Below are 27,670 nucleotides of genomic sequence, written 5' to 3'. Positions count from 1 at the left end.
CAAAGCGGAGGCGGGACAGGTTTTTCTCCGTGTACTCCGGTTTTTCCTGTCATATTTCATGCCAGCAACACTCTCCAATATCATTTCGTCTGTCATTCATTAATCATTGCCCCAGAGGAGTGCGACAGGCTTCGGCAGCCGGCACAATTCCTACCATCGCCTCTAGATGGGGGCTTCATTCATTCCATTCCTGACCCGGTCGAATGACTGTGAATTTTAAGTTAGGAAAGAAGAAGCAACAATGTAAATTGATCAACAATGTCGCACACGGTCTTCGCTAATAAATGAGATGTTCTCTGTGTCCATTCAAACTAGAAATCGTTGAGTGTGATACACCCATTTCCTTCGCGAGCCTGACGTTGGATTTCCCATTTTGTTATCGTCATATTATTTCTGACTTTGCTTCAATATTAAAAACTTTTCCTTCCTTGTGTGGCATCTTCACAGTGATGCTTTTCTTGGCTATTTAGCACAGAGACTGATTTTAAATCTACAATGTACTGAAAAGAAGAGTTTGAAAAGAAGAATTACATTCTTGTCAGCAATCCCCAAACGTGTAACGGATAAAAATCAACATTGGACGTTATAGTCGAAACATTTCCCTGATAATGTGATAAAGATACGCAGTTTTATACTATATGTTATAGGCCAATTAAGTGATATCGTACTAAAAGATTTTTTTAAAAATACAGTGTTTATATAGGATTAGACGGGACCGTTATATCCAATACCTCCTTAACCCTTCTTTAGTCGCGCGAAAATTATTACGTTACTAGTCGCGCACGGAGGAAACCTCCGGGGCTAAAAATGTGCGTAATTTTCGTCCTTTGAGATGTTGTTTTGGCATGTTCGTTTGCAGTATTCGTCGGTATAATTAAAAGAAACCCTTTTAAGTATTAGTAGGCTATTCTTACACAGTTTGTTTGATCTAAAATCAGAATACTGTAGACGAATGGTCTTATGATATTACCTACGACGATCACATCATATGAAATATGAAATAATATTTTTCTAAAATACGTTTAGAAGAGCAGAACAACAAAGTCATCGACCTAGAAAATAAATAATATGCACTAAAATATAAGTTTTTTTTGCTTATTTGCACACGGAGAAAACGTCCAGGTGATGCCACTTGTCACAACAATAATCCCACACTCGCTCACAGGATGCACGATCGCACCGAAATGCTGACAGGACGAGTCCAAATGAACAAGGAGAAAGGTATAGGGGTGGGGAGACCAGAAGTTCAACTGAGAAGTTCAGTACCGTGCAAAATGTAATCGGCCCGGAGGAAATCTCCGTGAGCGACTAAAGGAGGGTTAAAAGCGAACTCGCAATAAACGGTTTTGACTGTACTTATTTTACTCGTTTCGAACAATGATAGCACCGATTTAACTCACAGTAGACTTATTCAAAACTCACGCGAACACCTGAATGTTGCAGAGCGGATATACAACTTATAGCCTGACATTGGAAACAATGGGAAGGTGAATTCAACTGTTTCCGGCTGCTTTACCAACCTGTCAATCCTATGAAACATATAAGCATGGTACCAACTTGCGGGATTCAAAGCTGAAAATTGAACACAGAAGCATCTGTAACTTAAAACCTTTTCAGTCTGTTGAACACACAAGTTAAATATCACACTAAAACATACCTGTAAAAAGCACATTATTAAACAAGGATTAAAAATAGACACTCTTAAACAGAGAATGACATGTTTCGTTCTGGAAAGAACATCATCAGATTCTGAAATATTTTGAGTGTGATTTGATAGAGTCTGACGATTCTCTGTTTAAGAGTGTTCATTTTTAATCCTTGTTTAATAATGCGCCTTTTACAGGTATGTCGGGCTTCTTGGCTGAATGGTCAGCGTAGTGCTCGTCGCTTCAGAAGACTCCGGCTTCGATTCCCGTCGTTTAAATGGTTAATTCCCAATAGCCCAGGGACTGCGTGTATGTACTGTCCCCAGCATGTCTGCAACTCACACACCACACACAACACTATCCTCCACTACAATAACACGCAGTTTCCATACATGGCAGATGCCACCCACCCTTGACGGAGGGTCTGCCTTACAAGGGCTGCTGCACTAGGCTGGAAATAGCCTCACACGAAATCATCGCACCATAACCTCTCCCAGGCACTCTTGAACGACAAATAAAGTTATTATTTAACAGAAAAAGAAACACTTGTTTGATTATCCCACTTTCCTTTGAGCTCATCAACACGTACTGAAGTTACCAAAAACGAGTCGAGATACCGGTTTTCTTGAACCGCCTCCAGAAATTCCTTGCATGCCTTTCTTTCTCATTCCTGATATCATACTCGAGTGACGAAATACCTAACTGTTCTCTGTTTGTGGGTACCGGGTAATTAGAACTGGTGGGTGTACTCTATGTTTTCTCCCGTTCGAGAGAGAAAGAGTGAGGGAACCAGGTAGAAAGGGAGGGAGACAGAGAACCTGTTGGTACGTGAGTCCGTGTGTTCAGTCTCGCAGAGATGAGTGGCGCACAGCTAGCAGTAAGCCTAAGGTTCGTCGCCATTGTGTTGAGCATCACAAGGACACGGCAGGACTTCCGCACAACGGTGAGTCAACTCAGCTGTTTGGTTTAAAAGTACTTTTTACTAGCGCGTTCCGGCTAGCAGACAAACGGGCACTTTCGCCAATATAATCCTTTACAATTCATCTTTATCTGTCTACACGTGGTTTGCCAAATATATAACTCTCAGAATCAGTCTCCTAATAAGAATGAAAAACGTTGATCGTGATTGTTTAAGTCTCCATTTGCGACTTGAACAGACTGTTGTCTGGTATCAAACCTAACCTTGTCTAACTACTTTCTCGGAAGTCCGGCTGCCTGTTGGATTATACATTCTCCTATTATGTCCAAGGTTACAAGTTCGCATTCCGGCACTGACAAATCTTTCGTGCCAGGTAGAAAGTCCTGTTATATCGTGTCCTCATAGTACAAGTCATTGATTTAATTTCCAACAGAAGAAAAAGATTGTTAAAAAGTGAAAATATAATTTTCTGAAATATCTTGATGTAGAGAGCCTCCGTTGCTCAGGCGGCAGCGCGTCGGCCTCTCACCGCTGGATACCGTGGTTCAAATCCCGGTGACTCCATGTGAGATTTGTGCTGGACAAAGCGGAGGCGGGACAGGTTTTTCTCCGGGTACTCCGGTTTTCCCTGTCATCTTTCATTCCAGCAACACTCTCCATTATCATTTCATAGCATTTATCACTCATTAATATAAATCACCTTGGGAGTGGCGACCCCATTGTAATAACAGCCTATATATGTTTCATTCATTACATCCCTGACCCGGTCAATGACTGGAAAACAGGTTGTAGGTTTTCATTTTCATTTTTCATCTTGATGTAGACCTATTCATTTCAAACCCTTCACAACAGGAGTTTCCAATTTGTAAGGAGTCGAGGGCCGCATTAGATACCTTCGTCATGGTCACAGGTCGCATTTTGATAACCAGTTAATTTTCGTAAAATTTTGCAAATAGAACAGAGGTACCAGTATGAAATACTTCAGTTGAAAGCAAGGTTTAATAATGTTAATTGCTTAAAACACTGTTTAACACTGGTATAAAAGAGTGAAATTAAAAATAAACACTATTATACCCTGTACAGTTGAATTTGGAAGAAGAGCACGCAACATGTCAGTTCATTTGAATTAATATTTGACAAATAGGAAAACAAAATACCTAAAGACAAACTGAAATTAATAGTGTAGTCATAACAAAACTTAAAGAAGGACACTTTAGTGGGAGTAGTGTGAAGGGAGCGATGATATACAGTTGTAAGAGCCTAAAAGCCGCCTCTGTGGTGTAGTGGTTAGCGTGATTAGCTGCCACCCCCGGAGGTCCGGGTTCGATTCCCGGCTCTGCCACGAATTTTGAAAAGTGGTACGAGGGCTGGAACGGGGTCCACTCAGCCTCGGGAGGTCAATTGAGTAGAGGTGGGTTCGATTCCCACCTCAGCCATCCTCGAAGTGGTTTTCCGTGGTTTCCCACTTCACCTCCAGGCGAATGCCGGGATGGTACCTAACTTAAGGCCACGGCCGCTTCCTTCCCTCATCCCTGCCTATCCCTTCCAATCTTCCCATCCCCCTACAAGGCCCCTGTTCACCATAGCAGGTGAGGCCGCCTGGGCGAGGTACTGGTCATACTCCCCAGTTGTATCCCCGACCAAGAGTCTGAAGCTCCAGAACACTGCCCTTGAGGCGGTAGAGGTGGGATCCCTCGCTGAGTCCGAGGGAAAAGCCGAACCTGGAGGGTAAACAGATGATGATGATGATGATGAAGAGCCTAAAATCTCAGCAATGTATTACCCTGAAAATTTCTTCGAGTGTGCAGCCAGTACTACCAACAAGAGAAGAAACGAAACTGCATCTTTGTATTCACTGCACGCTACGTTGCACAAAATGTCCTCTGTGAGATTGGCATGGAGTTCCAAGATTTGGTACGGATCCTATAGCTATTTTTATAATGGCTAAGACCTAGCATTTGTGAGAGCTTATTCTCCACCGAAGTTTGGATTTTAATTGTTTCAAATCAAAAGTAATCTATTCAGACCATGTGGATACTTGAGAACAGGAAATAATATTAAACAATGAATTACTTCTGACTTGGGTCTATAAATATAACAATTAATACGTTCTTGAACGAGCTGTGAAATATTTTTTGTAAATTTTGTTCACATTTCTTAAAATATATATTTTGAAAGCTCTCGCGGGCCACAAAATATTGCTTTGTGGGTCGTATGCGGCCATTTGAAAACCTCTCCTCTAAAAATAATACTGTCTCTGTTTTCATGGTTTTTAAAATAATTTTGCTTTACGTCGCACCGACACAGATAGGTCTTACGGCGACGATGGGATAGGAAAGGCCTAGGAGTGGGAAAGGAATCGGCCGTGGCCTTAATTAAGCTACAACCCCAGCATTTCTCTGATGTGAAAATGGGAAACCACGGAAAACCACATTTAGGGCTCCCGACAGTGGGGTTCGAACCCACTATCTACCAGATGCAAGCTCACAGTTGTGCACTCCTAAACGCACGGCCAACTGAACCGGTTGTCTGTTTTTAAAAATTCAAACTTTTGTCCTGAAATGCAGCTACTTCTGACTTACACTCTTTATTCCTGGCATGGAAGACTTGATGTTTGAGAAGTCAGACCGTAACTCCTTGATGGAACTCTGCATTGCCAACCTCTTCATCCTGCAAAAGTAAAGCAAACCGAAGCTTTCTTTTTACAGGCCATGAAGGCCCCTGCAGGAGTGGAGAGTAATGAATTTATTATTCGAAACTTCGGCATTAACAGGATGCGGCTACTGCATTGTACTTATACATGTATCTTCATTATAGACTTTTAGGCCTTTCAGTATTCAGTCACCAATCCTCTGTGAACTTACTAATTGCTGGAACAATCCTCTATTTGTAACTAGTTCTTTGGCCTTGTTTAGTTCTATACCTTTTATTTTTAAATCGTTAGAAACTGAATCTGATCATTGTCGTCTTGGTCTCCCTCTATTGCTCTTATAACATAGTCAGTTATTCTCCTTGGTAATATTAACTAATTAACAAATTAATTCAGCGTATTGTTTTCACTCTGGTCCGGTGGTGTAGGGGGTAGTACGCCTGCCTCTTACCTGGAGGTCCCGGTTCGTTCCGGGTCAGTTCAGGGATTATTACCTGGATATGAGGGCTGGTTCGAGGTTCACTCAGCCTACGTGATTACAAACGACTAGTTATTGACGGTGAGATAGCGGGCCTGGCCTAGAAATCTAAAAATACCGGCCGAGAGGATTCGTCGTGCCGACCACACGGCACCTCGTAATCTGCAGGCCTTCGGGCTGAGCAGCGGTCGCGTGGTGTGCCAAGGTCCTTCGAGACTGTTCTGCAATAGGGTTTGATTTGATGGATTTTAGTGCCAGGAGTGTTCGAGGACATGTTCGGCTCGCCTGGTGCAGGACTTGTCTGTTTGACTCCCATAGGCGACCTGAGCGTGTGGATGTGAGATGATGATGATGAAGTGGGAAGAAGTGTCGACACAAAGCTTTCTCCTGTGGAATAACACAAATATGTCTCTTCTAGGCTTAACGTCTCCATCTGACGGACCACTCACCATCATCATCATCAACATTGTCCAGAACCAATGTATTCAACATAGTATGGCCTTTGGCTGTACCCAAGTGATTATTCATCCAGGTATTGACGACGCCCGATGTTGCTTAACTGCGGTGATAGGACGAGAACCGGTGTACAGACTTGATGCTTAACGATCATGGCCACAAAGCGGGCTACAGCTTGGTAACAACCGTTTATGCCACTCTTTTCTGTTATTAACAAACTAAAAATTGTGAAATTCGAGCACTGAGCTAAAATAACATTCAACGAAATGTGGAGGGGGGAACTCCACTTAATCTTGTAGTTGAAGGTATCAATTGGGGAGTTCTGATTTCCTCCCCAGGAAAGGTAGTCTACGCCCTTTACGCTACCAGCTCGACGTATCGTCTTTAATTGAAGTTTAACTTTCTCACAGCAAAGACTCCTTAACCAGGTACACGATCCTCCGTCACAGTTTGCATACACTTCGGATTATGAAGGTTACGAAAGAGTGTTTAAAAAAAATATTTATATCTTGGAAAGGGTTACCTTTGGCCAATCATGCCATTTAATCACCACGGAAATCTTAAAACTAAAATATTGTAAGTTTGTATGCATATTCTTAAAAACATTTGCTTCATCTATAAAAATGGTTTGGGAAAGGTCTTGTAGAACATAGCATTGCAATACTGCGAAACAGTGTCTCTTCGTTTATAATATTAGGATGTTCAAGTAGAACGAAATATGTCATTCCACTTATAATTTTAATTTTTCATTTCTTTAGAGATATTTATAGTGTTCTTAGTGTTATATTATTGTCTGGCAGACTGAAAACTTTAAAAATTATTATAAAGCTGTGGTGCGCCCGGCAGCTTTATAGGGGATAGAATATCGATCTTTGAAAAGAAAACAGGGCCATGCTCTTCACACGACGGAGAAGAAAATGCTGCGACGATTTCTTGAACTGAATCGCTGCAACAAATAACACTATTCGTCAAAGTCTTGGTGTTGTCCCAATAAATTATGGAGAAAGCAAGAGAAGCCCGACTCAAGTGATACGGTCACGTCATAAGTAAAAAAACAAAAACAAAAAACACCGACTATTCTGTGGCCAAAACCGCACTCAAACTCGATCCTGGAGGACGTCGACCCCGTGGTAGACCGCTGAAGAGATATATAGATAACATCAGCGATGTCATACGCGAGGTGGATCTCAACTCCGAAGACGTTCAAAACAAAGCCCTGTGGAACGGGACAAATGCTAAGAGTGAAGAGGAAATATTTTTTATGGAAACCATGACTACGCATGCGCTGTACGGTTCTTAATAACTCTGTGCGTGTGTAGAGTTTGACCGAAAATAGAAAAAAAAAAAGTATTCTGTGTTAGAAACTAGTGTTATTGTTTGCTGCGATTTATTTTTTCAAAGGAATATTTTAATATGTAGTTTGGAGGAAAAGTCCTCTCAGTTTTAATTACTGTGTTGATGGGGTGAGAGTATCTCATGGGGAACACTGTAAATACCCAGGTGTTAATATAAGGAATGATCTTCATTGGGATAACAATATTAACGAGCTTGTTAAGAAAGGTCACATATCTGTTCACATCTTTATGGGAGTATTTAGGGATTGTAATAAGGATGTGAAGGAGAGGGCGTATAAGTCTTTGGTAAGACCCCAGTTAGGGTGTGGTTCCAGTGTATGGGATTCACAACAGGATTACTTGATACGAGAACTGGAAAAGATCCAAAGGAAAGTCGCACGAGTTGTTCTGGGTGATTTCTGACAAAACATTGCTACGAAAATGTTGCAGTCTTTGGGCTAGGAAGACTTGATTGGAATAAATTATCCAGGAAAATGGAAGGAAACTTTCCAAGTTCTCTTAAATCGTGTAAGAAAAAGCTAGGTAAACAATTGATAGGAAATCTACCACGTGGGCGCCAGCAGATTATTGGATTGATTGATTAATTGATTGACTGTGTACAGCAGTGTAGTGTGAACAAGCTAATTTTTTCATTAGAACTATCCGTACATGGTTAGACTGTGTTTATTTTGAGTCTCCAGTTTTTTTTTTTTGAGACAGAAAGTTGGTGCGTGCTGTGCATGCTATCCACTTAATTTTGTCTACTCCCCTCCAACACCACATTTCAGAACTCCCCATGTATTTCTGTTATTTTTTTCCTGAAAGTCCATGTTACATAATAATATGTAATTGAGTAAGAGAAAAATCCTTGGTACGATTTTGGTTTGAGTTGACGGTTTTGTAGTTTAAATCATTGACGAAATTGTAATTTACATGGATTTGAAAATTATTAAGGGGAGGACGACATACCAATATATTTCAGGTTATGGAAAGTTTCCTAAATGATATCCGCCAGGCAGGTCACATCCACGAAACATTTAAACATGCTGTATTCTTATTTAATTAGCCTACTGTTCGTCCAAGGAGAAGAGACTAGAAAGTAGGCCATACTCGTTAACATGATCGCGGAGCCACGTGATTTTTAGATAATTTTTTTTCCCAGAGCCTTACTTGGCGTTTCCCACACTTTCACATACATATAATCGCAAAGTTCTTATCAAGTACCGGTGGAGAATGGTATTCTTGAAGCCATGAAAGACGGTAAACTACATTATGTTGACTAAAGTCACATAGACACAGCGGACACGTTGTATCCCCCGCGATAATGAAGGTAAGTCATGACGACACAGCAGATCAGTTAGTGGGACTAAGAGAAATACAGGGTCAATTTTCAAGACTTGGACCATATCATCGACTGGAACGTGCCCACTGTTCTGGCTGGGGACTTTAATGCCAAAAACCCCCGCTGGAACAGCCGCTTAACCACCCCCAGAGGCAAACTTCTCGCCCGTTACTGTGATTATCACCATATTACAACCCACGGCCCTGACAGACCCACCTTCTTCTCACACAACCCCAACATCCGGCCAGACACACTGGACATTGCTATTTCCTATAAAGTACGTCAATTTCTAGAATTAAACACCCTTGATCTTTTTGATTCGGACCATAAACCAGTACTTATGACTATAGACTCCTCTCCTGAATACACCCCCATTCATATTCCTATTTACAGCCGCAAAATCAATTGGACCGTTTTCCGCACCCATCTTACTGATCATTTAAATGGCAATCCCAGTGTGAAAGGCCCTGATGATATAGACAATCTAGCACTTCTGATTTCCACCACTATTGTTAACGCTGCCCAGGCTGCAGCTGAGGGCCCCAGCGTGGTCCACCATAGGAAGGACACGCTCCCCTCAGCAATCCTGGCGCAGATCAAATTTAAGAATAGAATAAGAAGATTGTGGCGTCTAACCAGGGACCCTGCCCTTAGGAGAAGGTGGAACCACTCCAAAAGAAATTTACAAATACTAATACAAAATCACAGACGGGACACGTGGCGCTCCAGGCTTGCGAGTTTGAGCGTGGCAGATAACTCCCTCCATAGGTTGGCTCGCAAATTTACGAAAAATAGGACTGGCATACCCGCCCTCCATGGCAGAAATGGAATGGCCTACACTGACCAAGACAAGGCCGACGCCCTGGCGGATACATTCGAAAGCGCATGCACCCCCAACGTCGAGCCTTGCGACGACAATTTCGTAGAGATCGTCGAAAACGACAACGAACTTCACGCCACTGACGAGACTGACCTTCCCCCTGACTTTAAGTTCATATCGCCTACCGAACTGTTCGCCGCCATAAAACGACTTAAGAACAGGAAATCCCCTGGCCTTGATAGCGTGTCAGCGTCTTTCCTTAAGAACCTTCCCCGAAAGGCGCTGACATGTCTAACCAAGCTTTTTAACGCGATTTTCCGTTTCGGCCATTTCCCTACGTGCTGGAAGACAGCGAAAGTCATCATGTTACCAAAACCACAGAAAGACAAAACTTTTCCGCAAAATTATCGACCTATCTCCCTCCTCAGCATTATTTCTAAACTATTCGAAGTACTGTTCTTAAGCAGACTTAATACTATTATTGACGACAAGAAACTTATGAACGAGGAACAGTTCGGCTTCAGGCGAGGCCATTCCACTGTCCATCAATTAACTCGCCTAACTGAAGAAATCACCAAAGGCTATAATGACCGTCGCCACACCGGAGTCTGTTTTCTAGATATTTCCCGTGCGTTTGACAAAGTTTGGCACGATGGACTCATCTACAAACTAAGGACTTTAGGCTTCCCTCCTTACGTTCTACGATTACTGACGAGCTACCTAGCTGACCGAAAATTTCAGGTCCAGGTCGGCGCTGCGCTGTCGAGCCCTCGCCCAATTGAGGCAGGCGTTCCGCAGGGCAGCGTGATCTCACCAGTGATTTTCAACCTTTTTATGACCGACATGCCAAAACCTACGCACGGGAAATTATACTTATATGCTGACGACACAGCTATTTCCTCTGTCTCGTGGCAGGCATCTAAAGCAAAAGACTATCTCCAAGACGCGCTCTCCACTTTAGAGCCTTGGCTCGAAAAGTGGAGAATCAAAATCAATGTAGACAAAAGTAGTGCTACACTATTCACTAAACGCCGTCCTGACCCCCCACAGCCCCTGATGTTTTTTGGCGAAGTCATCAGGTGGACCAATAAAACCAAATACCTAGGTGTCACCCTAGACAGAGGACTTACCTTCGCGGACCACATTAAAACTATAGTTGCGCAAGCTAAAGTGCGCCTTTTTCAAATTATTCCCATGATTAAAGCCGATAATGGGCTTACAATAGAAAACAGGCTCCTATTATATAAATCAATGGTTAGGCCCATCCTAGAGTATGCCAGTCCTATCTGGGGAGGCGCAGCTAAGACACACCTGGAAGCAGTGCAGCGTGTACAAAACCGTGCCCTGCGCTCCTTAACAGGTGCCCAATGGTTTGAGAGGAACACCGATCTGCATGATAGATACCAGCTAACTACCATCCTTGGCAGGATCTATCACGCAGCCACTAAATTCTACAATAAGCTCCATATGAGCACTAACCCTCTCATCTCCAATCTGGGGAATTACGACACCGTGGGGCTGCGATACCGCAGACCTAAAGATATCTTAAACAAACCACACTAGGTTCGGCGCTGTCGTGGTCCCACGGACATCCAACATAATGTAAGTCAACATCATCCTACCCCTCGGGGTACAGGCCATACCCTGGTCAATTAGATCCCTTATCAACAATCCACACAACGTCACAACAATGCAGTTCCAGTCTAATCTTACCAAGAAATAGCACTCAAGGCCTTTAATTGGTCGATGGGCTAAAAAACATCATTGGTCCCTCGGGACCTCTGATGAGGTGGCTTCAATTTTGTTACTTTCATTGATCTGTCTCAGTCTTATCCTTGGCTCTGACAATGTGAAAGAGACTGAGGTATGAGCGATGCTAGTAATGCCATTCCTTATGCAGCCAGTCCCTGTTATGAATGGTGTGAAAATGTTGCTTATAGGGTCGGTTGCTGCATGCATTTCAGTGGGCTTGGCAGACTGATATGTAATGGCAACTTCTGCCTCGGTGAGGAAAGCTACGGGAAACTACCTCACTCCTCATTTCCATAGTACGCCTCTTCAGTGATGCCTAGACCATCTATGACAGCTGATGGCAGAGCTGGTGAGGAAGCAACCAGCCTTAGGGCTGAGGACTGAACATACACATACATGTAAGAGAAGGCTTCTCCCCTCCAGCACCACATTTCAGAACTCTCCATGTATTTCTGTTATTTTTTCCTGAGAGTCCATGTTACGTAATTATATGTAATTGAGAAAAAGAACAAACTTTGGTACGATGTTGGTTGAGTTACCGGTTTTGTAGTTTAAATCATTGATGAAGTTGTATTTTACATGGATGTGAAAATTATTAAACTCAAAGGAGAAGTCAATAAATTATATTGCCTTAGTTTTAATTTTAGATTGTCCAACTCGTTGGCTGAATGGTCAGCGTACTGGCCTTCCGTTCAGGAGGTCCCGGGTTCGATTCCCGGCTGGGTCGGGGATTTTAACCTTCATTGGTGAATTCCATTGGCCCGGGGGCTGGGTGTTTGTGCTGTCCCCAACATCCCTGCAACTCACACATCACACATAACACTACCCTCCACCACAATAACACGCAGTTACCTAGACATGGCAGATGCCGCCCACCCTCATCGGAGGGTCTGCCTTAAAAGGGCTGCACCCGGCTAGAAATAGCCATACGAAAATTAATTAATTAGTTTTAGATTTTGCCCTCACTTGTTCAGTGGAACTCCCTATATTTCAGTCAAATATTTGTCCGACTCACTAAACTTTTTGAAGTACTGTATTATTCGTATTTTTTAAAATATTACGATGAGATTAAATATTTCTGTTTGGTTTGTTGCCAATTCTACAACAGCAGTTTCCAAGAGCTTGGATAGGAAATAGTAGCCCTACAAAGCACATCGAATGATACCAGCGCTCAAGTAAAGTATCACGGAACCACTTCATGCAATTCCATTTTTACTAATTACACTCATAAGAAAAATTTAAGATCCCCAACATCGGAGTTTAATATTGTTAGAGGAGTCTGTTAACTGCAATATCATCACTAATGTAATTGAAAGCATCGAGCTCGATAGCTGCAGTCGCTTAAGTGCGGCCAGTATCCAGTATTCGGGAGATAGTGGGTTCGAACCCCACTGTCGGCAGCCCTGAAGATGGTTTTCTGTGGTTTCCCATTTTCACACCAGGCAAATGCTGGAGCTGTACCTTCATTAAGGCCACGGACGCTTCCTTCCCACTCCTGGCCCTCTCCTGTCCCATCGTCGCCATAAGACCTATCTGTGTCGGTGCGACGTAAAGCAAGTAGCAAAAAAAAAAAAAAAAAAAAAAGAAAAAGAAAAGTAATTGAAAGGAAATGTAACTTTTGTTCTATAATTTGCTTTAAAGATAACACGTAAAGCAGCTCCAATGCAGGACAAAAACGTTTTTATGTACAGGCAAGTAATAGGTTGTGGGACAATGGAAATATCCAATAATTAGTGTTGAGTCTGATTATGTTCACACCTCTGTATCCTACATTCTGTAGTGTGAAGCACAGTGAAGCGTTGAAAAACAAAACAATCTCCTTACTCTAGGCATATTTTATGTCTGTACTACCAACGTAAATAATGAAGCTGTTTCCATGAATTATCGGAAACCAAAGTTTTTTTCTTTTTCTTTCTTTCTTTCTTTTCTTTTTTTTTTTTTTTTTTTTTTTTTTTTTTTTTTTTTTTTTTTTTTTTTACAAGTTGCTTTACGCCGCACCGACACCGATGGGTTTTATGGCGACGATGGGGTAGGAAAGTGGCCGTGGCCTTAATTAAGGTACAGTCATTGCATTTCATGGTGTGAAAATGGGAAACCACGGGAAAAGTTTTCTCTGTGACTTAGTTTCGTTTTCCCGCTTCAAATACCAACAGTGTCATCGTCCAAAGTTCTAACTGCGGTATTTGATAAAGTCTACAAAAGGAAGTCCGACTCGTTGGCTGAACGGTCAGCGTACTGGCCTTCAGTTCAGAGGGTTCCGGGTTCAATTCCCGGCCGAGTCGGGGATTTTAACCTTAATTGGTTAATTCCAGTGGCACGGGGGCTGGGTGCATGTGTTGTCTTCATCATCATTTTCATCCTCCTCACGACGCGCAGGTCGCCAACGGGAGTCAAATAGAAAGACCTGCACCTGGCGAGTCGAACCCGTCTTGGGATATCCCGGCACTAAAAGCCATACGACTTTTTTTTTTTTTTTACAAAAGGAAAGTGTTTGCTGTTCAGAGAGCCGTTCAATGATATACTGTACTTCTCGTAACAACGAAGTTATCTAACCAATGCATTCGATCATTCTTTCTCCTCAGTTAGACCACATAACTTGCTCTTCCGGATTTCTTTTCCGGCTGACTTGGGCAACACATAACGTGTTTGTGTAACAGACTGGAGGAAAGTTCGATGCATTTTAACTACTTTATCTCGCAGAGGAAGTGATTTCTGAAGCACAGTAAATATCTGTCTGATTCTATGTTCATGCTTCTCATGTTGCTGTGACTCTCGATCTCAGTTTTAACCTGTTATAGTATTCAGTTCGATTATCATTGGATGTAGATTCAATTACTGTGCTTTGTTTTCTGTAGACTTCAACGGACCCGTGACCTGCCATGGTGAACTCTATCTATCCAGATGGTGTCCGTCAGGTGTGGTTTAATAACTTTTAGTTTTCTCAACCTCAATTGCCATCCTCTTATTAAATATAACAGTTATACGCTGTAATTTCAGAATATTTATCAGACTGCAGTTTTAAGTTATAAGTTATGATTCCTTTTCAACCAAGAAGATTTATAAATGTATGCTCTCTCACGGTGTAAATACTGGCTGCATGGTCTTCCGAGGACGAATGCGATTAGTGTAGAATAGGAATAAAATAACAACTTTTACTGTCGTTTGTCAATTCACCCGCCTGAAGGTTAGTTGGATCCCTTGTTAGCAGCGTCGAAGGTGCTGTGTTTATAAGCCTATAAGGAAACGAGAGAGTGGAGGCGCATTAAACAACATGAGAAGTGCGGTAGTTTACCATTGCTTTTCTCACTGACCTCCAAAGATTTTACATCTTTAATAGGGTGTGGTCTCCGTAGTGGACTGGTGATGCTCTTTCCATTTGACGGCCTATAGGCGACCTTTGCGTCTGTTAGGATGGGCCCTACCTGAAGTGATTCATAATGCTGAATACTGCACAATGACGCAGCCCACGAGGCAGAGAAATTAACGAATGAAAGTTAAACTTCCTAACCCGGCTGGGAATCGAACCCCCACTTTATCCATAGAGCCGAATAATAAATTCGTGCCACGTCCCGAGGTGGTGCAGCTCATTTCACGTACACCCCCAATGGATGTGAGCTGCGTGTACCTATTTAACCTTTTGCCAATCTTAAATTTCTGGCAGTACCGGGAGTCGAACCCGGGCCCCCGTTACGCTATGGAGGCCGATGCCTAGGGCGTGTTTATGCACAACGTCTGGCCCTTGTACACGATGGATCAACATCGGCCATTGAACACCTCGAAACTATTACGTGTTTAAATGACACTGTGGGTGGGAGCGATACAATAACACCCACGGTATCCTCTGCTTGTCGTAAGAGGCGACTAAAAGGGGACCCAGGGGCTTTTATTTTGGGAACGTGGGTTAGCGAACACGCGGCACTTAGCTGAGTCCTTCCACTTACTTGTGTTAGGCTCCTCACTTTCATCTATCCTATCCGACCTCTCTTGGTCAACTCTCGTTTTTTTTCGACCACGACGGTATTGGGTATCGAGGCCTAGGGAGTCTTTTACTTTCACGCCCTTCGTGGCCCTTGTCTTTCTTTGGCCGATACCTCCATTTTCCGAAGTGTCGGATCCCTTCCATTTTTTCTCTTTGATAAGTGTTAATAGAGGGTGGTTGCGTAGTTGTACTTTCTCTTAAAACAATCATCATCACCACCACCACCTTACGTATTTAAAATTCGATTACCGAGCGAGTTGGCCGTGCGGTTAGGGGCGCGCAGCTGTGAGCTTGCATTGGGAGATAGTGGGTTCGAACCCCATTGTCGACAGCCCTGAAAATGGTTTTCCGTCGTTTCTCATTTTCACACCAGGCAAATGCTGGGGCTGAATCTTAATTAAGGCTATGGCCGCTTCCTTCCCACTCCTATCCCTTTCCTATCCCATCATTGCCATAAGACCTATCTGCATCGGTGCGACTTAAAGCCAATTGAAAAAAATCTATGCGAGGAACTACTGTATGTTTACGTCGAGTGATCTGTAATCCGGCTCTGTTGCCAAATACAGTAGCGCGCTAAATCCGTGAGTAGTCATTTAATTAGTATTTTGTGAAATACTAACATTTCACTCTAACGTCACAAGTTCCTGAACGACCAACGCACGATCCATTCTGAATTCGCGCTGTTGTTTTTGGAATTGTAGCACTCACAAATTCTTCTGACAAATTCATCTTCATCTGTCAGTAATGCGAGACTCATGTAGTGAATGTACTCGGTCAAATAGCAAGCACATTGCTCGCTGTGCTGTCCTCTACGCGACTGCGATAAACAAATAAATGGGCAAGTCTTTTGAATAAGCAATAGGCTACCGTCCACACGCTGGTCCATTGCGGTAGTCGACGATGAACTGGACGTCGAAAATGTTACGGCTGGTGCCGTCATTTTATCTAGCGGATTCCAAATTGTGGGCTCACCTTCGAACAGTTCTACATACAGCGAAATGTTTTATTACTCAAATACCGGGCAAGTTGGCCGTGCGCGTAGAGGCACGCGGCTGTGAGCTTGCATCCGGGAGATAGTAGGTTCGAATCCCACTATCGGCAGCCCTGAAACTGGTTTTCCGTCGTTTCCCATTTTCACACCAGGCAAATGCTGGGGCTGTACCTTAATTAAGGCCACGGCCGCTTCCTTCCGACTCCTAGGCATTTCCTCTCCCATCGTCGCCATAAGACCTATCTGTGTCGGCGCGACGTAAAGCCCCTAGCATTACTCAAATTACGCGCCATAATTTACGCTAACTAGAAATGTAAAATTGCATTTATTTAAAGTTAATTACAAGTAGGACCAGAGGTCTCTTCGGCTGTACCTAACTGCCACTGTAACTTAAATATTTCATTTAACTAGTGTTTGTACCTAGCCGTTCTTCGAACGGAAATTTGGAATGAAATATTTGTTTTCTCCGTGAATTCATGCCAAGTTCCGTCACTCAATTTACACATTAATTACGGGACGTTAAACTGATATTTTCTCCGGAAGCATGTAGTCTAAAAGTAATATGGAGTACAATAACGTTGAACCGATTCGAGACAGAATGAGGACGATTTCCGAATGCATAGTACGGTACAGTTCCTTGACCGAAGTTCTGAGAAAATGAATCTGCTTCTCAGTTACATACCGTAGTCCTACAGGACTCACATTAAAACTCATTTTCTGTAAATATAAATTTAAGAATAACTGTTTTCATCTTCCTACAAATCCCTCCTCTATCGAAAAACCATGAGGCTGTATGCATCTGATAACACAACTCTGGCCAATGGCCGTAGCCGTGTTGAAACACCGATTCCCGTGAGATCTCCGAAGTTAAGCAACGTGGCAACAAGATCTGCATGGGTTGCCACGCGCTGTTGGTGGGGCGTAAGGGAATGGAGGAGCGGAAAGGAACCGGCTAAGCTATACTAGACTTAACTAAAGTTCGCGTCTGACAGATAAGGTTGGAGGGAGGAGCACTGCACGTGCCATTTCACGATGTTGCCACATTCCAGCATTCCTTTCTACATACTCTTACCCCTCGCTTCCGGCTCACTTGTTCCCTCCTTCATTCAGACCGCCGTGATCTGTTGTAGACTACCTGGCCAGGCGGTGTCGTTCCATTGCGATCACTCTTATACAAACAATCAGGTTCTTATCAGTGACAGGTTTGGCAACTCCCAACAAGACGAGCTGCCCTGAAGTTTTATCTCCATGGTAACCGCAGTCGCCCCACCCTCGTTTCCATGGCAACCACACAGCCACTCCCTTTATCCCGCCTCGGCAGGCAGTAAACGGACCTCCCTCTAAGAAATGTCAGACGCCAACTCTTATTATTAGCAGTATAGCCCACGTAAACTCCGGATCAGGCACACCTCTGCGGAGGTTCGGACCTGCCTTCGGGCAGAATACACCTTTTAACACAACCCTGAATAAGCAGATTCCAGATCGGAGTTTGGTTGGCATATGTCCAGCCGTTTACCAGTTTTAGAACCCCCCTACCCCCACCTACACACAAAAGGATTAATAATGTTATTAGTTTTACGTCCCACTAACTACTTTTACGGTTTTCGGAGACGCTGAAATGCCGGAATTTAGTCCAGCAGGAGTTGTTTTACGTGCCATTAAATCCACCGACACGAGGCTGATGAATTCTGTGTGTACCATGGCTGGTTCGATCATGGCTCAGTCCGGTGGTATTTGAAGGAGCTCAAATACGTCAGCCTCGTGTCATCAGTGTTACGTATAAAAAGAGTAATTGTCAAAAAATGTTGTTGAAATAACAAATGTACATAAACGCGACTCTTACGATTTATTTATATAGATATACAAAATCTATTACATAAAAGAGTGTAAGATACATTTTCATATTGAGAATAAATAAAGATAAGAAACTGAACATCTAGGAGATTATTAAACTTACTTTTAACATTTCAGAAACGTAGATTATACTACCAAGGATGAGAACACATGAGAGAAACCTAAGACACATTTTAATGCTGAGGATGGATAAAAATTAAAAATTATATCTTGGAGATCATGAGATTTCTTAATTTAAAATTTAATTTGATGAAACTTTACTTACGTAGCTTAACAAGAGGAAAGGTAGTGGTATAAAAAGGCATTTTTTCTGAGTTTTGATACTACTTTGCTGTATTTCGTTTAGTTCGTGGTTATTGTATAATTGAGAGGCAGTGACAATAAACGACTTAATACACATTATTGTACGATGCTGCGGAACTTGAAACTGTAAACCTATTATCCCGATCATGCACTTGACTCAATGAACAATGGACTTGGCCAAATATAAGGGAGCATTAGATTTAAAATTCTCAGCAGTAAACAAGCAGATGAATATGATCGTGTATCCCTGAGTTTCAATCAATCTGGGGCCTTGTAGTAAGATGATACATGACAATCTTTACGAATTTTGAAAACGAAACGCGCACAGGCATTCTGAAGTCGCTCTAGTTTGGTATTACATGAGATATCGGTGTAAATTCCAGACTCGTTGTGTAAAAATGTTATTGTTTGGATCAACATCTTTCTCACCGAAAAAGGAAGATAAGGCAAGTTTCGACGAAACTGATGCAATATACGAGACACTCCCTTGACCGAACGTTTGGCATGGAAGGTCCAACTGTGCATTAAGTGTTGGGCCAGTGCATGGAGAAGCTGGAACAAAATAGGAATGACAAGATAATAATAATAATAATAATAATAATAATAATAATAATAATAATAATAATAATAATAATAATAAATTGTCTTGCATTTGCAGATGACTTTGCAATACTTTCTGAAAATGTGACATCTGCTATAACCCAAGTAAATGTCTTGGAAAGAATCGCCAGCAGAACTGGCTTAAGAATTTCTGCAGAAAAAACAAAATTTTTAACAAATATTTGGGATGCACCAAAATTTCTGAAAATAGATATTGGCCAAATAGAGAGGGTAAAAAAATTCAAATATCTAGGAGAAATAATCCAAGAAAATGGTTTAGAAAAATCTGCAGTAGAGGAGAGGGTACATAAAATGGAGAGAGCTTATGGTGTCACCAAAGATATCTACAATAAAAGATGCCTATCCAAAAATGCAAAAATAAGGCATTACAACACAGTAGTGAAGCCAGAATGCCTATATGCAAGCGAATGTCTGGCATTAAACTATAATTTAGATAAACTAGAAATACTAGAAAGGCGAATCATGAGGAAAATATTAGGCCCACAAAACACAGCAGAAGGTTGGAAATTACGAAGTAATGCTGAAATATATAAAAAAAATTAGAAAATATATCAGATGTAATGAGGAAAAGGAGACTTACGTTTTTTTGGACATTTATATCGAATGCAAGATAGTAGATTAACCAGTAAGATTTTCAGATATTTGTGGGGTAAGAAATCAACGACAAGCTGGGTCAATGAAGTAAGAAAGGATTTAGAAAAAAAACAATATAACAACAGAAGAAATAAATAATAGAGAAGGCTTTCGGGAAAAAGTATTGAAAATAGAAGAATTCCAAGGTAGGAAAGTAAAAAAAGACTGGTTCAAAGTGGTCTGAAGACAGAAAGAAGAAACATAGTGAACAGATGAAAGCGTACTGGAAGAAAAGGAAAGAACAAAGAAGAAGGAATTGAAATTGGCACGTGGTCCTCTGGTGGCCCATTCGAAATAATAATAATAATAATAATAATAATAATAATAATAATAATAATAATAATAATAATAATGCAAATTTGCTTTACATCCCACTAACTTCTCTTACGGTTTTCGGAGACGCCGAGGTGTCAGAATTTAGTCCCACAGGAGTTCTTTTACGCGCCAGTAAATCTACTGACACGAGGCTGACGTATTTGTCAAATACCATCACGATCGAACCTGTCAAGTTGGGGTCAGAAGGCCAGCGCTACTCAGACTGGCGGAATTAGAAGAGCCGTTATTGTAGGTAGTAGGTGCAAGGTAGGTTTAGGTAAAGCGAGTAGTGAGATCCCGGGAGATTACTCGCAGGTCATGTGACGCCACTCTTGAAATGGCGACCGGCCAGAAACTGAAACAGGGAATACCAGCTGTGGCTAGAAGGAGTGGGCTGACTTGACCTGGACTGGTATGATACAACATAGTCCAATTCTTCATTCTTATTCTATGTAAGTTTGTTGTGTCTAGGGTTTTGCATAGAAATGTTTTATTACCAAACTAGTACATAAGCCTGTCGTGGACAGTCGACATTACTATCTCTAAAGTAAGTGGAAATTCTTATGAGTAAATGTTGCACTTTCCAGGTTTTATACAGCATTAGAAAGGAATTAAAATGGGTATTGTACTGTAGTATTTTCTCGCAAACCATATTGAGTGCAAATGTAGCTCGGAGTAGTAGTTTGACGTCTAAAGATACGCGTACTCTTGAGAAGGCTACAAACAACTCTCCAAAACGAATCACCTCCAACAGCATTGTATGCCCTCATGAGCACTGCGGAAAGTTTCGGAATTTAATTCAGGCTTTTGGCACGCATTCTAGTGATTAGAAATTCTGTAACACCACCTTCCCTACCTTACCGGCCAACTTTCTGATGGTAAAAATATTTTCGACGAACGGAACTCGAGGCGGCTAACCACGCTGTTAGACCATATAGACTTCACAGCCACCAGGCGGGCTGATCTATCTCGTGCTTACCAAGGTCTGTCTAGAGTCTAGACTGACCTTGGTGCTTACCGATAAAGATAAATCCCAGACTGGATAACAAAGAAAAAAAGATTAAGTTCACTGAAAGATAGTATTTTCTTCTTTCTTTCTTTCTTTCTTAATCTGTTTACCTTCCAGGATTGGATTTTCCCTCGGACTCAGCGAGGGATCCCACTTCTACCACCCCAAGGGCAGTGTCCTGGAGCGTGAGACTTTGGGTCGGGGGTTACAACTGGGGAGAATGACCAGTACCTCGCGAAGGCGGCCTGACCTGCTATGCTGAACGGGGGCGTTGTCGGGGGATGGGAAGATTGGAAGGGATAGACAAGGAAGAGAGAAGGAATTGGCCGTGGCCTTAAGTTAGGTACCATCCCGGCATTTGCCTGGAGGAGAAGCGGGAAACCACAGAAAACCACTTCCAGGATGGCTGAGGTGGGAATCGAACCCACCTCTACTCAGTTGATCTCCCGAAGCTGAGTGAACCCCCCGTTCCAGCCCTCGTACCACTTTTCAGATTTCGTGTCTGAGCCGGGAATCGAACCCGGGCCTCCGGCGGTGGCAGCTAATCACACTAACCCCTACACCACAGAAGCGGACATCAGCGCAATTCTTTGCTTTATTTTCTTTAATTATTAACAAAATTATTAGCAGAAATACGCACAAAATGCCATAAATCCCGATTAACCGATTTGTGTAGCACCACAGCAAGTAGTGGACACTTTGCATATGCTGTGAGGAAGGGTAACAGGGGTATATTATTTTTTACCAAGGTTATGAACACTGAGATATGATTCACCCGCTTGCCGCGCGCATTCATCAGTCTGGCAATCTCTTTAGTGTCTGTTAGTTTCTTAGCGTGTAGTCAAATACTAAACGATTTGTAATTGTATAACTACGCCGTACTTATGTTTAATTGTAGTACATGTGTAATATTGATCCTTTGGTGAAAGTTGTAGGGTATAGTATTGAATCAAAATCTCAAAAAACTATTATTACCACACTTAAGTTGTGTCGAAATTCGCTCAGAGAGCATAAAAAAGCTTACCACTTTGTAGCTTTTTTCAGTTTCGATGTATATACCCCCCCCCCCCCCTCCTCGCTGTTGAGCGTGGTGGTGTGATGATACACCCTGTCTATTTCCACTGAAATCCCACTGTTCAAAAATTTGTTGGTTACATTCTACTTCGGGGAGAGCTTCAGTTATTTCTAGAAAACTGAGTAGCAAAACTGGTGCTTGACAACTGTACCATGCGGACCTATATTTGGTTTGCAACAATCTGATTTGCGCAGACAAGTCGTTGTGTGGCACAATCAGAGTGCTGGAATGCACAAAAACCCAATCTAGGACACTGTAAAATTAACAGAGTAATAACAGAGGAAGTTCTACACATACCTTCTGATCATATGATACCAAAGTACAATTTTGAAAAACCGTATGAGACCCAGATAATAAAAAAAGAACACTGGGGTATCAACAAATGGAATACTGAAAAAGAAGATATAGTGCGGTGGACTGATGGCTCAAAGACTGTGGATGGCACAGGAGGAGGGATCAACGGGGGAAGACCCGAGAGATCAATCCAGATGAGATTGGGCAGACATACTACAGTCTTTCAAGCTGAAATGATAGCTATCCTAACATGTCTTGAAGAAAATCTGAAAATGAACTATAGGAATGAGAACATTTTCATTTTTACGGACTGCCAAGCGGCCATTAAGGCACTAGAGGTAGTACGGATAATATCCAGAATTGTCTGGTATTGCCACTCACTTCTCCTGAAGCTCTCAAAGTACAACATTGTTAAAATAATATGGGTACCAGGGCATGTAGGTATAGAAGGAAATGAAAAGGCAGATAAACTGGCCAGGAAAGGGGCAGAAACATATGTTGTAGGCCCAGAACCTGTATGCGGGATTTCCTATGGACAAGCCCGATACTCATAGGAAAATGGGTACAAAAGAAACAAATGGAAAACTGGAAAAATACTCCAGGATGCAGGCTTGCAAAGAAACTGATAAAAGGACCAAACAAGAACCATACCAAAGAACTGTTGAAACTCAGCAGAGAAAAAAACGTATATAAGATGGGTAGCAGGACTGTTGACAGGACACTGCCATCTGAAAAAAACGCCTACATAGAATTGGAGTAATAAGAGACAACATAGGTAGGAAATGCAATGAAGCAGAGGAATCAGCTGAACTCATACTTTTCGAATGTGAGGCGCTGGGTAGAATCAGACTCTCCACTCTAGGACTACCAGGTGAGGAGAGAGAAAAAAATCCAAGAAGACCCAATAAGAACAACCTGCATCTTTATGTAAGGGAGCAGTTATATCTAGGTGGAAATGAAGGAAAAACATGGTAGCAAAAGATCTTAATAATAATAATAATAATAATAATAATAATAATAATAATAATAATAATAATAATAATAAGAAGAAGAAGAAGAAGAAGAAGAAGAAGAAGAAGAAGCCGTTGTATGCGGACCCCTCTTAAGCGAGGAACGTGTATGACGCACGAGTTAAAAGATGACATGTCATCAAAATGCGGACTTGCTAATCGGGTTCCTGGCTTTGTTGATGAGTGAACCTGTCAGCCCTTAGCTGTCGCTAACCAGTTTTGAACCTCTTTAAAGCCCCGAGTACTTAGCATATATTTTCCTTTCATGTGTGATCCAAGCAAATTATATTCTTGGTCAGGATATACGGTTCTCTAATTCTCAGGAGATCAAGATAGTAAAATGTGCGTGAAGGGCGGCACGCACCGCAGATTTGTTCTTGAAGGATTGCATGCGTGTGCTGTGTTTTGTTTTCTTAATTGAGGTTGGTATTTGAATTACTGTATAATTCTCTACCGTTAACGCTCAGTGTATGTTCTTTAGAATTCATTTGCATGCTTCCCTTTCCGTGTTTGTTGTCGTGTGAGACTAAGACACTATCAGCCGCATTCATAACACAGTATGACCAACATTCGAAAGTAAATTGTCCTTATTCTGAAATATGGAAGTCCAGTTGGCATCTTGAAATGGTTATTACGCGAAGAATACTGGTTACGTGAGACCGAAGAGATGTACCACATGGTTGTCATTTGTCCCCCCTTCTTTTCTGTGTTTAGCTGTAGAATTACTTCCAAGGACTCAGAAAAGATGAATGTCAGGATGAAAGTGAATCCCACGGAAACATAAGGGAGATTTCAAGTGACAAAAGTCTTACAGTTTTAGCTTAAGACTAAGGTCCTGTTTGCAAGAACGTTCTTTTAAGTTCCACTGATGTCTTTGATAGTAAGTTACTTTCAGAACAGTGATACGCTATGAATTATGGACATTTGGGAACTTTTAATGTATTTATCCTGTATAATTACAAGTACAGGGTCTTTCTTATAAACCCAGAGTCCAGTGCCGTTTGTACTCTCCGAGACCTAAGCAGGTGTATTGTATAGCTTGAGTTTGAGTTTTCTTGGTGGATTGCGCAACGTGAGAAATGACTGAGGTTGTAGTTATAGTGATTCCCGGCTTGGGTGTTTGCATTTATCTCTGTTTCACATGAAAGTAAGTATTAGAACATGCGACCTCCTTTTGAACGATCGGAGCTTCCAACTTGGCAAAAGGTATTCAGCCAAGCTTCGTTCTCGAAGAGCTGGATTTCGCTCGTTGAAGTATCCAGTGCCTTGTACATCTGCACGTGTTTTCCGCTCTGGATTCGGTGCGAAATTCTCCGTCCTGGATATGATCAAAATGCTTCTTTGATAGTCTTCTCCATCTTCAGTCTTGGATGTGCATAAAAGTCAACACGATATCCGTTAGATGCTTTCTGCTTACGACTTGCACTGACTGTTCGTTGGGGACACAGCAAATCCTAAAATAAATTAGTTGTATCAGAATATTGCTTGCAACTACTTCAACAACTGAATAATTAATTCATGTCAGTTTTTGTGCCGTCGTTCGTGCTTCAAGTGAGGCTATATATAGGAATGATGGTGGAGGTGATTGTTATTTTAAGAGGAAGCACATACATACATACATACATACATACATTTTTTTTTTTTTGCTATTTGCTTTACGTCACACCGACACAGATATGTCTTATGGCGACGATGGGATAGGAAAGGCCTAGGAAGTGGAAGGAAGCAGCCGTGGACTTAATTAAGGTACAGCCCCGGCATTTGCCTGGTGTGAAAATGGGAAACCACGGAAAACCATCTTCAGGGCTGCCGACAGTGGGGCTCGAACCCACTATCTGCCGATTACACATACATACATACATACATACATACATACATACATACATACATACATACATACATACATACATACATACATACATACATACATAATAATTATAGACTGTTATGCCTTTCAGCGTTCAGTCTGTAAGCCTCTGAATTTACTAAACGTCGCCACAATCCTCGATCTGCAACTAGTGTTGTGGCCTCATTTAGTTCTATACCTCTTATCTTTAAATCGTTAGAAACCGAGTCTAACCATTGTCGTCTTGTTCTCCCTCTAATTCTCTTACCCTCCATAGCAGAGTCCATTATTTTCCTGGGTAACCTATCCTCCTCCATTCGCCTCACAAGATCCCACCACCGAAGCCGGTTTATGCGTACAGCTTCATCCATCGAGTTCATTCCTAAATTAGCTTTTATCTCATCAGTCCGAGTACCCTCCTGCCATTGTTGCCACCTGTTTGTACCAGCAATCATTCTTGCTACTTTCATGTCTGTTACTTCTAACTTATGAATAAGATATCCTGAGTTCACCCAGCTTTCGCTCCCGTAAAGCAAAGTTGGTCTGAAAACAGACCGATGTAAAGATAGTTTCGTCTGGGAGCTGACTTCCTTCTTACAGAATACTGCTGATCGCAACTGCGAGCTCACTGCATTAGCTTTACTACACCTTGATTCAATCTCACTTACTATACTACCATCCTGGGAGAACACACAACCTAAATACTTGAAATTAGTAGGAAGTAGTAGGAAGTAATCTAAATTTATTCACTAGTAACTTCGATTCCCCCATACCTTGACTCCAGTTCATCGAAAATTGAAAAACATATTATTTATAACTTAAGCACTTAGTATAAAGTAATAATAGATTTTCAGTAATCGTATGGCCTCAGCTACTGTATGCAGGCATTTCAAGTTGACGCCATCTGGCTGTCTGCTCGTCAATTTCGACGTTCCGTTTTACTCTAGGCCCACTAGATGGCAGACCAAGTAAACCGGAACTCTCTTGGGCGTTTATGGCTGAGTTTTAATGAATTTTGTCGGGTAAACACCAAATGTGTCACCGACATCGTATGACATGGAGTGTCGAAAGGACTTTTTCCGCCCTTAAAAAATTCGACTATCTCTGCCGGGTTTGAATCCGCTCTTGGGATCCGGAGGCCGACACTCTACTATTGATCCACAGAGGCAGCTTAGTTTAAAGTGAGGGCTTATCAGTCAGTGTTGGAATACTATAATTGAAAATGCAATAATTTATACTTGCAAATAGTACCCGGAGAAAAACCTGTCCCTTCTCCGCTTTGTCCAGCACAAATCTCACATAGAGTGACCGGGATTTGAACTACAGAACCCAGTGGTGAGAGGCCGGCACGCTGCAGTTGAGCCACGGCGGGATGTTACCGAGAATAAATAAGAATAATCAGTTTATGGTTATTGTTTGAGGAATAAAGACATTAAGATTTTAATTATTTTATTATAATATGGGCCTGCTAATATTATTTATTAACTAATTAACTATCCTAGGGGAGGATCGAATTATGTTGTTACTGAACTATCATGGCAGCTATTAATTTCATCAACTATTAACACTAATCAGAGGGGTCCGACACTTCGAGAAATGAAGGTATCGACCAAAGCAGGACAAGGGCCCACAGAGGGCGTGAAAATGAAAAACTCCCTAGAACAAACATCGTAGGGGTCAGAAAAGAGCAAGAGTTGACCAAGTGAGGTCGATAGGACAGAGCGAAAGTGAGAAACCTGACACAAGTGGAAACAAAGCCAGGACTTAGATAAACGTCCCGTGATCCTCATTCCACGCTCCCAACTTAAGATACCTTGGGGCCCCTTTTAGTCGCCTCTTACGACAAGCAGGGGATACCGTGGGTGTTATTTTACTGTACCCTCCAGTGTTGGTTTCTCCCTCGGACTCAGCGAGGGATCCCACTTCTACCACTTCAAGGGCAGTATCCTGGAGCGTCAGACTTTGGGTCGGAGCATACAACTGAAGAGGAGGACCAATACCTCGCCCAGGGGGCCTCACCCGCTATGCTGAACAGGGGCCTTGTGGGCCGGATGGAAAGATAGGAAGGGATAGACAAGGAAGAGGGAAGGAAGCGGCCATGGCCTTAAGTTAGGTACCATTCCAGCATTTGCCTGGAGGATAAGTGGGAAACCACGGAAATCCACTTCGAGGATGGCTGAGGTGGGAATCGAAACCACCTCTACTCAGTTGACCTCCCGAGGCTGAGTGGACCCTATTCCAGCTCTCGTACCGCATTTCATATTTTCGTGACAGAGCCGGGAATCGACCCCGGGCGTCCGGAGGTGGCAGCTAATCACACCAACTACTACACCACAGAGGTGG

The 27,670-nt window shown here is 42.2% G+C and overlaps 1 protein-coding gene across 1 annotated transcript in view; it reads left to right on the top strand.

The window, feature by feature from the left end:
• The first annotated feature begins 2,502 nt into the window (after nucleotides 1-2,502).
• LOC136880840 (lipase 3) overlaps nucleotides 2,503-27,670 on the top strand; it is a 133,394-nt gene continuing 108,226 nt past the window's right edge. The window contains exon 1 of the mRNA XM_067153384.2: nucleotides 2,503-2,589. Within this exon, the coding sequence (XP_067009485.2) occupies nucleotides 2,503-2,589 (87 nt within the window). The remainder of the gene's footprint in view (nucleotides 2,590-27,670) is intronic.

The sequence above is a fragment of the Anabrus simplex genome, chromosome 9 (assembly GCF_040414725.1).
Source record: "Anabrus simplex isolate iqAnaSimp1 chromosome 9, ASM4041472v1, whole genome shotgun sequence".
Lineage (NCBI taxonomy): Eukaryota > Metazoa > Arthropoda > Insecta > Orthoptera > Tettigoniidae > Anabrus > Anabrus simplex.
This window is presented reverse-complemented; position numbering and strand designations above follow the sequence as displayed.